This window comes from Condylura cristata, unplaced genomic scaffold (assembly GCF_000260355.1).
Source record: "Condylura cristata isolate star-nosed mole 26May11 unplaced genomic scaffold, ConCri1.0 scaffold00027, whole genome shotgun sequence".
Classification (NCBI taxonomy): Eukaryota; Metazoa; Chordata; class Mammalia; order Eulipotyphla; family Talpidae; genus Condylura; species Condylura cristata.
In genome coordinates this window covers 9,360,447-9,375,970 of record NW_004567128.1, presented here as the reverse complement: position 1 = coordinate 9,375,970, position 15,524 = coordinate 9,360,447, and the positions used below count along the sequence as shown (strand labels likewise).

At 45.7% G+C, this 15,524-nt stretch overlaps 1 protein-coding gene across 2 annotated transcripts in view; it reads right to left on the bottom strand.

Annotated features, from left to right (window-relative positions):
* PHEX (phosphate regulating endopeptidase homolog, X-linked) overlaps positions 1-15,524 on the bottom strand; it is a 162,415-nt gene that overhangs the window by 112,152 nt on the left and 34,739 nt on the right. For both annotated transcript variants that reach the window (XM_004689912.2, XM_012730278.1), the window contains exons 6-9: positions 11,841-11,909; positions 9,327-9,443; positions 6,507-6,590; positions 5,181-5,326 (exon numbers count right to left, since the gene is read on the bottom strand). In XM_004689912.2, the coding sequence (XP_004689969.1) occupies positions 5,181-5,326; positions 6,507-6,590; positions 9,327-9,443; positions 11,841-11,909 (416 nt within the window). The remainder of the gene's footprint in view (positions 1-5,180; positions 5,327-6,506; positions 6,591-9,326; positions 9,444-11,840; positions 11,910-15,524) is intronic.

The following is a 15,524-nucleotide window of genomic DNA, read 5'->3' as shown; positions in this document are numbered from 1 at the left end:
GGAGCTGAAAGAGAAAGAAAAATACCGGATGGTTTCACTCATAGCAGGAGTATAATGGACCAGGCGAGAAAATAACAATAATGAACAGCCATATAACAGAGACATTTTGTGGGGGTGGAGTGGGGAATGGGATAAAAAACGGGGGGTGGGGAGGGAAGTGCACGGGATTATGGTGATGGCACACGGGTGACTGGGTGACGGGAAACCAGCGGGGATTACAATTGAGATTTAAAAAAATTGTACAAAATGATGTAAAAATAAACTATTACATAAAAAAAAATAAAGTAAAATAAAAGTCCGGGTGCCCCCCAGGCCACTCCCCATCAGCCAAACAAAAATCTCCAGAGGCACCTAGCATGGATAAGATCCTTAAGCCCACCCCCACCCAGCTAAAGCCCAACACGCAGGCAAGTTGGAGGACTGATGTTTCATAGGTGTCAGCGAAGAGACCAGAGCCAGGGTCTAAGGCCAAAGAAGCCCACACACTCACCACTCAGGGATGAAAGCACCCCTCTCGTGCAGCCACGATTCCCTAGCACTCACAGAGACCCCAAAACATTCTGGCAAAGGCGCCTCACAGAAGTCTGTGGGGACGAAGGAACCAGACAGCGCATGGGCCTTCTCAGGCAAGGCATGACTAAGACGGCAGCTTAAGGACAGGGCCTGAGCGCTGGCTCGGGGCTGCAGGAGGCTGGCTCAGCGACACAATGGCACTGATGAGCTGCTCCAGTGTGTTCTAAATATACTGACAGCCGCCGGGAGCACAGTTTTGGAGTGCTGATATTACCACGCCAGGAACAGATCTGACCATAATGACTGAATCACCGCCACCTAATGCTCACATACATCAAAAACAAAACAGAAATCAGACTCAGCAATAGTCCTTGAAAATAACACAGAATATCTTTTTTTTCCAAAAAGCATTTTCAGCAGTATGGTAATTTCCCCAAATAACAATAAATAAAGTAGAGGAAAGCAAAGCATCCCAGGAGAGAGCCCGCCACTAAGCGAGCAACAGGAAACCATTTCCCAAAGCCTCTGACTCGGAAGATTTGTTTCAAGAAGCTTTTCCTGTCTCTAGTTCTTCAATTGTGTTGCATTTAAGAGATCATAAAAGACCTTCTTTGATCCTCGTGATTGTTCTATGGAATGCTTCTTGTCATCCCCATTCTTAGATGAAGAATATGATAGTTGGTCTTTTTAGATGAAGAATATGAAGGTCAGGGGCCAGGAGACTTCCAAGATATGTCAAATCCAAGACTAACACAATCAGGCATTCAGACTCTAGACCTTGATGTTGCTACTTCCAGTCACCTGAAGTGAGCCCAACAGCTTCTTCTCGAATGTTCTCAAAGCCAAAGAGATCTTCCTAAGTCCTCAAGGGGTGCCCAGAGCTCCATGTTTAAGGCAGTGGTTCCTCAAGTGGGTCCGTGGTCCAGGTAAGTGTAGTATCTCCAGAGAACTTGCTAGAACACTCCTGGGCCTGTTCCCAGACCTCTTGAATCAGAAATTTGGAGGGCGGTAGGGGGCAGCAGCGTGTATTAACAAGCCCTCCTAAACTTTCCAAGGTATGTGAATCCCCGAGAATCACAGCTTCTGATTCGGCAGGTCTGAGACAGAGCCTGAGATTCTGCATTTGTGTATGTGCTTTCTCATCCTTATGATTTTCTTTCTGTTTTACATAAAATTGTATTTATTTACTAAACTATATAAATTTCTGGGGTATATCTATAAGTCTCATCTCACCTACCACCCAAGTTCTAGTGCCCTTCATGTGGTCCAGTTCATTTAGACCTTCCTGGAAAAATCTCCTGGGCCATCCTCCCCCTGGCTCTTTCCTCATCCACCAATGAAATGGGGAAGTTCCGAAAACCCGGAGAAGGGCAGAGCCCTGAGCCAATACTGGGGGAAGCTGCCTGTCAGAGGCCCCCCTCAACAGAAAGTACAATTTCTAATGCCCAAGACAAAGAGAGTTGGAACTTGCATGTCACAGCGATTGGATGTCTTGGCTAACGTGGCATAGAGGGGCACCCGGCCACGCTTAACTGCCACACAAGTGATACTCAAACACTGTTCACAGGACAAAAAAAAATGTAGTGTGCTATACAAATTAAGTTATCCATCTTCTCAAGCTATATACTGTGCCTTGAACTCTCATAAGACTACACAGAATACAAGTTATTTTTGATGAATTGGCTGTTGAGGAATATGGGGAAGACATCCGGGTTTTATCTTGATTTTAAAATAAAGCTTTATGGGTACATAATATCTGCAGGTAATTTTTCTACTCTTGTTTCTCTACTATTGTTCATTGTGCTTACATTTGTCCAAGTTATCACTGTGACAAGAACCAGACTCAAAGCTCTCTCCAGCCACAGTATTCCTTCATCTGTTTTTGTTATGACAGGCCCTGGGCCTCTAAAGGAGAACACACACACACACACACGCACACACACAGAGGGATGAATTTTTGAACCCAGGAAGTGAAGACCCAGTCTATCACCTGTTTTTAAGTCAGGCTTCTTTGGAAATAAAATTCATACAATTTCCAAAAACACCTGGGAATTTACAACATCAATTCTGGAAGGCAGTAAGTCACTGAAGAATGAAGATCCAGCATGGCAAATGCCACCTTTCAAAAGAAATTACCAGCAAAATTTGAAACGTGTTAACACAAAGACATAGGAGGCAAAAGCATTTGGATCACACTGAATCATATTTCAGACCTGAGAAGGACACATGAAAAAGTTATCTAAAGCCGTGAGTTCCCCCCCAAAAAAGTGAATGGTAAGAATCTCCTGAGGCATGTGTTGAAACACAGACTCCTGGGTCTTGCCCAAATGGGCTGTGTCACTCTCTGTGAAGGGAACCTTGGAATCTGCATTCTGCCCTGGCCCCGCGGAACTCGCACTGAACTGCCAGGCTCTGCTCCCCTTCCTCTGCCCCCTCACATACACACACTCCTACCTCTAGAGTCAGTGTTCATTAGAAAATGCTCGAAGAACCAGCACTTATCTCTAAGCGGTGGAATCTGAAGTGAATGGATGGTGTTTCCACTCCTTTTTTCTTTGTCTGTTCCCCAACAACACACGCTCCTTTAGCCTTACCAAGATAGCATCATAAAGAGAGGAGTCTAAGTGTCTCCGTAGATGAGAACGGATGTTCCACAGTACTCCAAGAATGTTTGCAGGTGCCTCTGTTTAGTGCGTAACTTCTGGCAATACAGCCTTGTCGGAGCCCAAATAAAAGATATGATTTTTAATCATGGCCCAGCAGTTAGCTGAGTAAATTGTCTGTAAACGAAATGACCTTTCTGGGCTCCATTTCCTGTCGCCAAAAGTGAATGGTTTGATGAAGATGTAAAATTGCTCTTTCCTGGGCATCTTTAGGATTGCCTTTTTCTGGCAGTGCTAAAGTAGCAAAGCAACAAATTCTTAAACAGTCTTTACTATTGTTTCATCAGTGCAGTCTGTCTACAGTTCTCAGAGTACTCTTATGGCTTTTCATTTTAGGGACTTGTGTTTTTTGCCACAAAGTAACTGACCAAAAAAAAAAAAAAGAAAGAAAGAAAGAAAGAAAAGAAAAGAAAAAGCAGCTAAAGACCCAGTATCAACTTGGCGCATGGGGGCAGGAGAGCGTTCATACAGGAATCTCAGAAAATAACATCACTAATGTATGCAGTCCCCAAGCTAATAAATAATGCAGACTTAGGGCAGCGCATCAATATGAGCAGAAACAAAGTCTTGGCAAGGCTGTGGCATGAAAAGAAACCTCAAACACCGCTAGCGGGAAGGCAGGCTGGTCTGGCCCCCTGGACGACAGCGTGGAGGTACCTCAAAATATTAAAAATGCATCTAGCAGGCCCTTCCTGGTGGTGCAGTGGGTTAAAGCGCAGCACTAAGAATTGAAAGCCACTTCCGCATGAGTTCGATCCCCGCCTGCCCCGGAGGTGACCACATGGCATGGCAGACCTCTCCTGACCCGCCCGCTGCTCCCCTCAGCCGTGTACTTTGTCGATCTGCCTGTTCTGCTCCCCACTCTGTCTCTGGTGAATCCTCTCACCACCCCTGCACCTCTGGCCTGTACCCCAGTTCTGTGTGAATAAATAAATAAATCTATTTTTTAAAAAGGCATCTAGCAGACGATCCAGAATTCCACTCTACACATGTACTCAACACAAAAATACTAAGCAGAAGAGATGTGTTCACTCCGTGTTCATTACAGACTATTGACAGTAGCCAAGTTGTGGAATCAGCCTAAGTGCCCAGCGACATGCATAGATAAAGAGACATGGTACAGATCCACAATGGAATGCTTAAAGATGGTGAAACCTCACCACTGGCAATAAACATAAATCAAAAAGAGAAAGAAAGACAAATACCAGATGAATTCACCCAGGTGGAATACAGAGAAACAAAACAAAGGAACAGACCGAGCTAAACCAAAGCAAACCCTAGAGATCTGACTAGAACTGAGGCTACCAGAGAGGCTGGTAGGGGGTGGAGGAGTATGGGGCAGGGGTCCAACAGACTGTGGGTGGAGGACTATGGGTGGCTTGGTGGTGAGTGGGTTGACGTACGTCTGACGAGGTGTGATATGATACCTCTGGAAGGACGCAGTGTTGTTAACCAACGTTACCTCGTTTAAAAAAATACGATTGGCCCTCCCTGGTGGCGCAGCGGGTTAAAGCACAGCACTGAGAGTCTGAGGCCACTTCCGCATGAGTTCGATTCCCGCCTGCCGCCTGCCCCGGAGGAGACCACATGGCGAGCCAGACCTCTCCTGGCCCGCCCGCTGCTTCCCTCAGCAGTGTACTTCGTCCATCTGCCTGTTCTGCTCCCCACTCTGTCTCTGGTGAAGCCTCTGGCCGCCCCTGAGCCTCTGGCCTGTACCCCAATTCTGTATGCACAAATAAATAAATAAATCTTAAAAAAAAAAAAGTCTTTAAAAAAAAATACGATTTAAAAAAGCAAGACGCAAAATCATGACATATGTGTTGTCACTGCAGCAAGTAACTCACGCCAGACAAGGGTTGAGGCCAGTTTCTGTCAAGGTACCACATTTTCCCTAAGCCCTTTTGAGGTAACGTTCCTGAAAAGAACGTGTTCAAAGGACATGAGCAGCCTATATTTTAAGGGGAAAACAAGAACCCCAGTAAAATGCACATGGAAGGCACTTACTTCTTTCTCTCCGCACCTAATATCCTAAACAGGTCCTTAAAGTACTGTGGGACACGGACCACCACATTCTCCGAGAGGTCGAGGTCCTTCAGGTTGGGATAGAGTCTGACATCGATGACCTTCTTAATGTAGCCCAGCCAGTCAAACTGAGGGGGAGAGAGAGAGAAATCACAGCCTGTTAGGCAGCGAGCCAGGACGCAGGCCAACGGACTCAGCTGAACCTAATCCGTAGCTTGTAATCTTCGGGCAAACAATGAAAGATGCAACTGCTCAAATCCAGAGAATTAACACCCCATCACGGCCACCCAGAGCCACTGCCAGGATCGCACCTCTCCCCTCTGCCCTCCCCCGCCCTGGTTCCCATCCACCCTCGTGTCCACGCAGACACGGCTGCCCTCCATCACTGGTCTTTCTCTCGGGCAGAACCTTCCTTACACAATGCAACAAAACACCACATGGCCAATCATAGTGTCGCAACTTGGAATTTTCAATAGACTACCCCCAAAATCATTTCCCAGCTTTTTCGTATACTTGTTTCTCCTTTGCCTGTCTGTACAACTGAAATCGAAGTGGCAAACTTGTAGGTAGGGATGGCCACGTGCCCCGATTCTGCTAAGAAATGAAGGGAAGACGTTGGCTGATGTTCTGGAAAGGCTTTGATTTTTTTTCCTGATCAAACAATCAACCATGACTACCATGGGCCCCTCGCCCCCTGCTTGTGCTGACAGCAGATGTGATACCTGGATCTGTGGTAGATTGTGTGGCCCTTAGTCAACAAACGTGAAATCACCAAGGAAAATGATGTGGAAAGAATGAATTCGGGGCTTTGACAACATTGCTAAACAGCCACCTCTGTCTAGACTGTTAGTTTCGGGCCTCCCTGGGGGTCCTCAGTGCTAACACCGCTGCAGCCGCCTGAGTTCGATCCCCGGCCAGGGAGCTGACCCACACAGCGCAGCAGACCTCTCCTGTCCCACCCGCTGCCCCCCTCAGCAGTGTATTTCAGTGGAGCTGCCTGTTCAGCGCTGCAATCTGTCTCTAGGGAATCCTCTCACCGCCCCCCACACACCTCTACCCACCCCAATTGTTATATGAATAAAAAATATATAGGCTGTTAGAATTTTAAGTGATTCTTGGAAAGGTTTTCCATTCCACATAGCAGAAAGCATCCCAGTTTACAAACAAGGGATATTTTATTTGGTGATAATAACCAAGAAGTCTCATGGTAGATCTTACGAGGAAAACATTTACAAATGTGCAATTGAAATACAGTCACTTGTAAAGTGACCAGTTAAGATGACATTTTTCTAGATCGTTTTCACCAACCTGGGGAACCATAGCATTCAGTTGAGAAATGTTCATTTTGTTGTACATGGCCTCACTGGTTCGGTTTTCATGTGGAATCATTATCTGTTGGAAAGAAACCGTGGTTATGTTTTCAATGAACGATTTCTTCCCTGCGAGACTACTTTCTCCACGTGACCACACACCTGCACAGCATCGGGAAGTTCTTCAAAACCTTGGGGTAGTGTGCCACTTAGGAGAGACAGAGAGAAAGACATCACTTTAGGCAAGAACAAAGAAGTGAAAAGAAACTTTGTTACCCTGTGCAGAAGGAGACACTGTCCCCAGTAAAAAGCAGCAGCCAGAATCCCCTCCTCACCCATAATGTGGATGAACAGAACCGGCAACCAGCAACCAGCAACTGGCTCAACAGAGGCTTGACGGCTGAACAGAGACTCGGCGACCGAGGCGGACACCTCACCGTCCCCTGCCCAGATATGGTGTCCGGATAATGACCTCGCTGCTCCTGGACCAGCCTTGCATCCCTGCGGGCATGTTTCACTGCAGTGTCAGACTCTGCCACACCGCCACCCACGACCGTTCTGTCAATGGCTCGTTCCTTCACCACTCCACTGCCCTCTGGGTTTTCTTACCTAGCAATGCCGCAGCCCCGCCCCAGAGGCGGGGGGGGGGCAGGGGTCCACATTTCCAGGACCATCACCAGCGCTGGTGCTTCACTCCCCCATTCCTGATCCCCATGCTCTTGGCCAGTTTGTCAACACCAAAGCTAAATCTCTCACCTCTGCTGCGTTTTACCTGATCTAAGAGCAGTAGTCACGGCTTCCATGAACAGACAGCAGCTGCCCATGCCCATATCATGACTCGGCCCTTAAGACCCTCCCTCACCTGATTCCCTTGCCTTAAACTTGCCAACTTCCACCTCCCCCAAGTCTCTCCTACTCTTGACCCCCCATTCACCATTACCACCCCCATTGTTTGAGCTATGATGAAAGACTTTGCCCAAGAGTTAAGCTCTCTGTCAAGACTTTCCAACCGAACTGCACTTGACTCCACCCGAGGACCACGCCATTAGCAAGATCTCCCCTTGGCGCACGCCTCTCTTGCTGGATTGGTTGAATGAACACTTCCGTGACTATCCATAGCAGCTCCTATATGCTACCCCGAGCTGTGTGGTCTCCTCCACTTCATGAGTTTCCCTAGAACTGTGTATCCCACTCATTTGAATATCCCTAGAGACCTGGGGTATAACAGATGGGGGTAAGCATATTAGTTGGCCAAAAAAAAAAGTCACACACCATGAATATTTCTGAGGTAAAGTCACAGAGGCCTAGTGACAGACACCGGTCCCTCTTTTCTAAGCGCTTTGGTTTCCTCAGCTTGTCCCTCCTCAGCCTCCACAGGAGAGGCTCCCTGGGTCTTGCCAAAAGCTTCCTGGCTTTACACCAGAGTTGCTGCCTTAGACACTCTCTCCTCCTCCTTCTGCTCTTGGACTCAGAGCCAGGTTTGAGCCCTCTGGCCTCAGAGCTGTTTCCAGCTGCCTGCAGCCACCCTCTCCCTCCTTGACCCCATGGACTTGTCACTTCATCTGGCCTCTTGACAATTCCCAGGCTTGCTTCATTCCAGCTGTTTTTCGTTCCCTTTTCAGTGCACATTCCCTGGCTCAGGGCCAGGCCTTCCCAGCTATATCAGAACTTGAGTCCAAATTAGAGCTCTGGATCTCCTATTTGCCTGGGTGGGGAATGCAGGTCCCTATCCATGGCTTAGAGGCCCAGTCTTTGATCCACACCTGAAGCCATTTTCACTCCGACTTCCATGGTGACATGCAGAAATGAACTCTCTGAGCAGCAAAGAGAAACTTGTAGAAAAGTATGCATCCACATCACTGCAGCTAAGGGAGACTAATTCCTCCGAATGTTTAGCCTTTACCCCAACTATGCCGCCAAACCCCACCACCTCAACACAAAACTAAGCAATATTTGGACTCAGATACAGTTCAGGACTTTTGCCAACTTGTGATATGAGACGTGCCAACCCATGCACAAGAATTTCTTGACATTAGTGTCTTTCACTACAAGGTATTCCCAGAAGCAGATCTCATTATATTTGTTCCTTCCCTTCCTGGGAATTCTTAAACTTTGGTTCCTCCTGAACAAGTTTTTCTCTGAGCAAAGCTCGCCATTTAAGATTCCCTATCATTCTCCTTCTAGTTTGCCCTTTTATATATTTTTTTTCCTTTTATATATTTTTTTATCTCTGCCATGAGCCTAAAGGAATTTAAAACAATTTAAGAGAACATGGCATATGATACAAAGACCTTCATTTAAGTGGTGTAAGAAAAGAATGGAAAAAGAGGGCTAGGTACAAAGAAGAAACAGAAAGACAACATAAAGCCACCTACCGGCATTGGTACACTCTGACTGTACCAAGTCTGTCCAATATGGGCGGAGAGACTTTCCTAGGCCCAGACCCTAAGTCACACTGACCCCAAGTGGGAATGGTGTAGAAGATACCAGATTAAAAAATAACCTTCCACTCAAGCCAAGTTAGGAAGAATTTATTAAATATTCTCCTACTTGAGCCACACAGGACTTTCTCTGGGATTTTCTCTGGGAAAATCTAGTCAGAGGGTCTCCCTGCCTCTGTCCTTTGACCATAGCTGAGCAGCATGTGGACCCTGAATGGGCTTCAAAGAGGGAGGTGGAGGAGCAAAGAGCTCTTCTTCCTGTCATGGTTCTTCCCAGAGAGAAGTCAGGGTGGGGCAAAAAAAATATACTGCATATATTTTCAGTCAAGACATATTGCCTTTAAAATCAGGAAAAGAGATTTTCAATTATGACTTACCTCAGCCACCTTAATCTCCAGTTTCAGCACTGACTTCATGTCATGCTCTGCTCGGGATCTGTTCGCTCCCAAAAGCACGGCAGTATCCACCATGAACTTGTAAAGGGCATCCCGATACTACAAGAGAAAAAGCAGCCAATGCCCAGGACCTCAGTCTATTAGAACGGACGTCGCAGGGCCACCGAAAAGCAGAAACAATAGGTGGAAATAAAAGCCCTTCATTTTCACTCTGTGCTCACAGTGCACTCGGGTATTAAGCAACCCGACCGCCCACACTGGAGAGAAGGGTGACGGCTACTGAGGTACAATTTCCACCAGAGAACGAGAGGCCCAGCCATCGAGGACCAAAAGAATCAATGATATTATACACAAAGTATCTCCAACGAGCCCAGAATAGAAAGTCAAAGGTCAGATGTCTTCTTTCCAGGCAAGTGAAGCTTTAATAAAATAATGGCAAAGAACTGCCGTAAAAGCAGGAAGCATGGTCCAGAAAGATTGGTGGGGACGCCCAGCTCCACTGACCCACCTTCACGCCCAGAAGTTAAAGATCAGGGGTGCAAGCCCTGCCCTTCCAGTGTACCGTGCTCACAAAGCCTCCTCACATGCTCATGGGGAAAAGGAGAGAGGGGAGAGAGGGGAGAGAGGAGGAGGAGAAACGTCCTCCCTGCGTGCTCTAAACCCACTTTCAGGTGACTCCTTTGTCTCCTCAGTGGGGACCTTACCACACGGGAACTGAGGAATCTAGTCGGGGGTCACCTCTCCTGTCAGATATATTTGTGAAACTCAGTACACAGGGTATAAAATGTTCTCATTGATGTAGGAAGGAAAGCGGATTCCCTTGCCCCACGCCTTGACTCTGCAAGCTGTGCCATGTCTATGACCTTGAGACCTGTACAGGGCTTAGCATATAGCAAGTCCTTACTAAATATTTGTTCACTCACTAAGCAAGGCGTGCAAACAGTCATAATTAGAGACAATGTTTTGCAATTCCCAGTTCAATTCGAAAAATGTTTCTCCAGACAATGCATGTGCAAAACGCCTTGCTAGGCATTCTGTGCATCTGGGGGTGGCGGGGAATACAGATGAAAAATGAAATACCGCTTGAGCCCAGTTCTCAGTGTGTGATCCAGCAAGGGAGATAAATGTGTAATGACTAACTGGAAGATTAGAAGACCAAAATAAGTTCTTTAATACAGCTGCTAAGCGCTTGGAAACACAAGTTCTGGAGAAGAATTCCAGCCTCGGGAAACCGAGAACAGAGCATGTGAGGGCTTCAGAAGCAGTGAGGAGTCCTTCGTTGGGGAAACAATAAAGTAGATGAACCAGCGAAGGCGCTTTGGGCTCATGAAGAGACCTTGAACTACCTCTGAGGAATTTAGTTCACAATTTTGTGAGGAAAAGTGTGATTGGGGATGCTTTGGAGTAAAGAGGAGAACGGAACATTTCAAAGGCTAATTGCTGGAATCAAGCAGAGAGTGAAAAAGGGTTTGGCCTAGGGGGTGAGGCCAGAGAGGAGGCACCGAGCAGAAGAGAGATTTTGAAGGTAGAATCCATAGGGCTTGGGTCATTGGTTTGGAAGGGAGGAGAGGGAGAAAAGATTCTAAGCCTAGTTGCTGTTAGCATGGTGACCCCAGCAGAAATAGAAGTGCCCCCAGATTGACAAATTTTCATTCTATCCACTTTCCAGAAAAGAAATATGCCAACCCTCTTTGCTGAGTGTCCTTGACCAGAGCGTTGCCTCAGATCTTGACTAGTTTCCTGCTTTCCACAGCCTTTGAGACACAGGGTTTGGGGTCAGCAAGGAGCAGGGACTTCTTACTGTGAGTTAGCACTTTTCAGTCTGACATTATGCCCTCTCCAGATGGGCCAGAAGCCAGAGGTCCTGGGCTAGGGTTCCTGGGGTCTAGGGTTCCTCTGGAAGTTCACCAAAGTTCACCCAGCTCTAATCCAGTCTCCAGGGAACCCCAGTACTAGGTTTCCAAGGTCATCTATCCTGCTTGACCTGGCTCTCATTAATCTTCTGTTAACCTGGAGCACCTATTACGGTCACACATTTCTGCTCCCCCACTTCCAATCTACTACAACAGACGCTCCAGAGTTGTGACCCCAGAATGCACATTTAATAGAAGCCCCCACGCAATTCTTAGCGCTGCTGTTCGAGAAGCATTAGTCCTGGGCCCTCCATCACTGCCCACGCTGTCCTTGGGCAATGGGAGTGATCCCCGCACTTCTAGAGAATGGCCACAAGCTCATTTCTGGTTATTTCACTTGGGTGGACTACCTCCACAGCCCAACCACCAGGCCACTGAGCATGCGGGCTCGCCCAGCCTTGAAGCCCAGACCCCCAGGAAACAGAGAAAGGCCTTTATCTGCATGAGTAAAAGGCCTCTGCTTCCGGTGCCGGGAACCTAGTTATCAGAGCCACTCTGCTCATCGCCAGTAAAGCTGGGGAATTTGGAACAACTTGTGAGCCCAAGAGCAGCCTGACAAGGCGCAGAGTTGAATAAAACTTACGGACTTGGCTTCCGTGCTGTTTTCAAGGTAGTCTTCCCTCACAGCCAGGGAGAGTGTGGCTTGGTCCAACTGTTGAAACAAAAGCAAAGCATTTTGCTTGCTCTGGGAATTCTATGGCGCGTGTTAGCAAGACCCATGGGATTACCTGTGTCCCCCATGTGCTGACCTTGTGTCCCATCACAAACACATCTTACTGTTGTCAGAGGAGTTGCTGAAACTACTCATCAGTGACGACGGACATTACAAAGTATCAGACACCTTTACCCCGATGCACGGCTTCAGGCCCTATTGAGGTTCTATCAAGAACTGAAGAGCACTCGCACTCAATTTATTGGGGTGCAATATCTTACTGGTTTCCCACTCATTTGATGGGTGGAAGAACAAAAGCCAGAGCAATGACTGGCTTTCCCAGTAACAAGATCAGGCAGCGCTCAGAGGAGAATCATTAAACCCGTCTCCAGATCTCATATTCTTATTGCAATATTCAAATCGCAGAACATTTCTTGAAAAGTTTAGGATAGGTAATAATATTATGATAAATAATAATGACACAACTACTAGCCAGAATTATTATTATATAGAAGCATAGCATATAATTTCTTGAATGAAAACTTTCAGCACCTTAAAGGCCACCAGATGTGCTGGAACCCTTAGACAACTATATGCCCCAATCCATAACTCATACAACATATAAAAACTAACTCAAAATATAGCACATATCTAAGTGTAAAGCCTAAAACTATACAGCTTCCAGAAGAAAATGTCAGAATCAACCTCTGTGACTTGGAGTTAGACAAAGCACTCTTAGATATAACACCAAAGTCATGATCCATAAACTGATCTTCATCACCATTAAAAACACTTGGTCTGGGACCCTCCCTGGTGGCGCAATGGGTTAAAGCACAGCACCATGAAGCTGGAGGCAACCACCTCACGATTCGATCCCTGGCCAGGGGGGTATTCCACATGGCGTGGCAGACCTCTCCTGTCTCACTCGCTGCCTCCCCTCAGCAGTGTATTTCTGTAGATCCACCTGTTCTGCTCCCCACTCTATCTCTGGTGAATCCTCTCACCACCCCTGCACCTCTGGCCTGTACCCCAGTTCTGTACGCAAAAATAAATAAATCTTTTAAAAAAAAAAAAAACCTTGGTCGGGATGGCACACAGGTTATTTGGTGATTGGAAGCCCACAGGGATTACAACTGAGATAGGAAAAGGCACAAAATGATGTAAAAATCAAGTATTATGTTATTTAAAAAAAAACACTTGGTCTGTGAAAGAGCAGCTGCTGGGAGCATGAAAAGAAGAGCTACAGAGAAGAAGAAATTTGAAAATTTCATGTGTGCCAAAGAACTGGTATCCCAAATATATAAAGAGCCCTCAAGGCTCAACAATAAGAGGGCAAAAGATTGGACATTTCGTTAAAAATACACAGAGAGAAAATAAGCACATGAAAAGGTGCTCAATATCACTAGTCCCTAGGAAAATATAAATTAAAGCCACAGTAAAACTACTACCTATGTATTAAAATGGAAGAAAAAAACCCTGAAATCCTTAGCGCTGGAGAGTCGGTGAAAAAAGTAGATCACTCATCCCTCGCTCATCAGAATGCAAATGGCGCAGCCACATCAGAAACCAGTTCAATACACACTCGAATATGACCAAATAATCCTATTCTGGGTAGTTATATAAGAGAAATGAAATCATATGCCCATATAAAAGCCTGTATGCAAGTTCATTTATAATTGCTAGCAACTGGAAGCAACCCAAATGCTCTTCGGGATAGTATGATATACCACTGAACAGTCCTCACTTCTGAGAACGAACTACTGAGGCATGCCACAACACAAATGTTTTTGGCTCACACCATAAGAGAGTCAGAACCACAGGGAGAGAACAGGGTTAAGGGGTGGGGGTGGGCAGAATGGCTGATGTCACTGGGGGGAAGTTGGTGGAACTAGTCTCCCTGAATATGGCAGCCATGACATGACTATGCATTTGTCCACACGTGCGGACATGTCCATCATGAAGCGAACTAGCTGGATGCAAACTTGAAAATAAATTTAGGAAAGGCATCCAGAGTCTTCTCTAAATATGGTATGTTCTCTCTTGAATATCAGCAACAGCTTAAAGACTGAATAAAATGGACCCAACAGCAGATTTTCTTATTTAAATCGAATTCACACATTTACACATTTAAAAGTTAAGTCAAATTAACAGGATATGAAATCTAAATTACAAATCAAAAGTTAGAAGCATCTGAATAAAAAAAACTGGATCCTACATGCCTGCCTTATTAGTCTATACAACTTTAGATTGTTTGATCTACTCTAGTTTCTTTTTCACCTCACTAAAAATCTCAAGCGTTTTCTTTTTATGATAGCCCATGATAGGTTTTTTCACACCTCTCATGCCATAGTTCATAGGGAATGGGTTCCAGCAGCTCAGGCTTCTTTCCATGGCTCCTAACGAAGTGTGCTTCTCTGGGTGGGGCAGGCCAGTGCTTCAGCTGAGCAGATACATCTCTTTGGCTTCCTTTTTTGCCCTGATCATTTTCTTTCACATGTTTCAGGAAACTATGTTGGTTCTTAGATTAAGATGCCAATACAAACATTAATTCTCTTGGCAAAAGTCTTGCCCTTTACTTGTTTGTTCACAGCAATGCCAAATGCATGCTGGGTAACATTGTAGACACTCTCGGTTTTGACATGGGTCATTCTGTTTGAACAGTGCCCATCCCATTGATATCCACCTTCCTTTGGATTCACAAGGATGGGGCCAAAAGAGTAGCTCCGTGTCTTCTACCGGCCTGAGGAGCAGACATCAGGTATCTCTCCTCTTTCCCTTTGCCTAGGTCTTCTCAGTGACTTAGGGGAAGATGGCAGCTCTGGCCAAGAGGCAAATATTTTCTTTTTTAATGTATAAAATCAGTACAGAATCATAGTTTCCCATGAAAATCTCTTCTTTATACAGAAAAAAAAAATTCTACAAAAGTCAAACTAAGAGTTAGTGAGGCTAGGGAAAATGCAAGGAAATATATAGCTCTTGTTCCAAGGGGGAGAAATGGTACTTTCATAATATCCATCTTGTCTGTATTAAAATCCTCAGATTACTGTGTTCGATCTCTTTCTCTCTAATTAGCCCAAAACAGCCAATTCATAAGCCAACCCTCTGCGATTCTGATCTACCACCAATTTTCTTCCAAAAATTAAGAAAGCCAGGTTTCTGAAATATAATACTATGATTAAGATTCTTTGGTATTCAATTAGATGTGAGCCACGTGGAGAATATTTCAAGGAAAATCTCATAGGAAAAGAAATTGTAGACAATGTCAAGAAAGCCAAAGTTTCCCTCTGATGAAGTGAAACCCACTTATTGTAAAAAGTTTAGCTAATTCAAGTGAAGCTACAGATATTTTCTAAAGCTCCAGGTTGTAACAGTGTCCAGGGAACGTTTTATACACCAGATAGACCGATTGAGGTCAGTTGACTCCATACCATTAGAAACATAAAAACTCTTGAGGAACAAGATGTTCCCGGGGGGCCAACACTAGGACCCTATGATTTGGGGAGGGGGTGATCCTTGCATGCACAAATGATCTGAATACTGCAAGCTAAAGGTAAAATGTGTTTGTAGAAAATCCAATTAATTGAGCTGAAAATACCTTTGTCCTCCAATGACAGT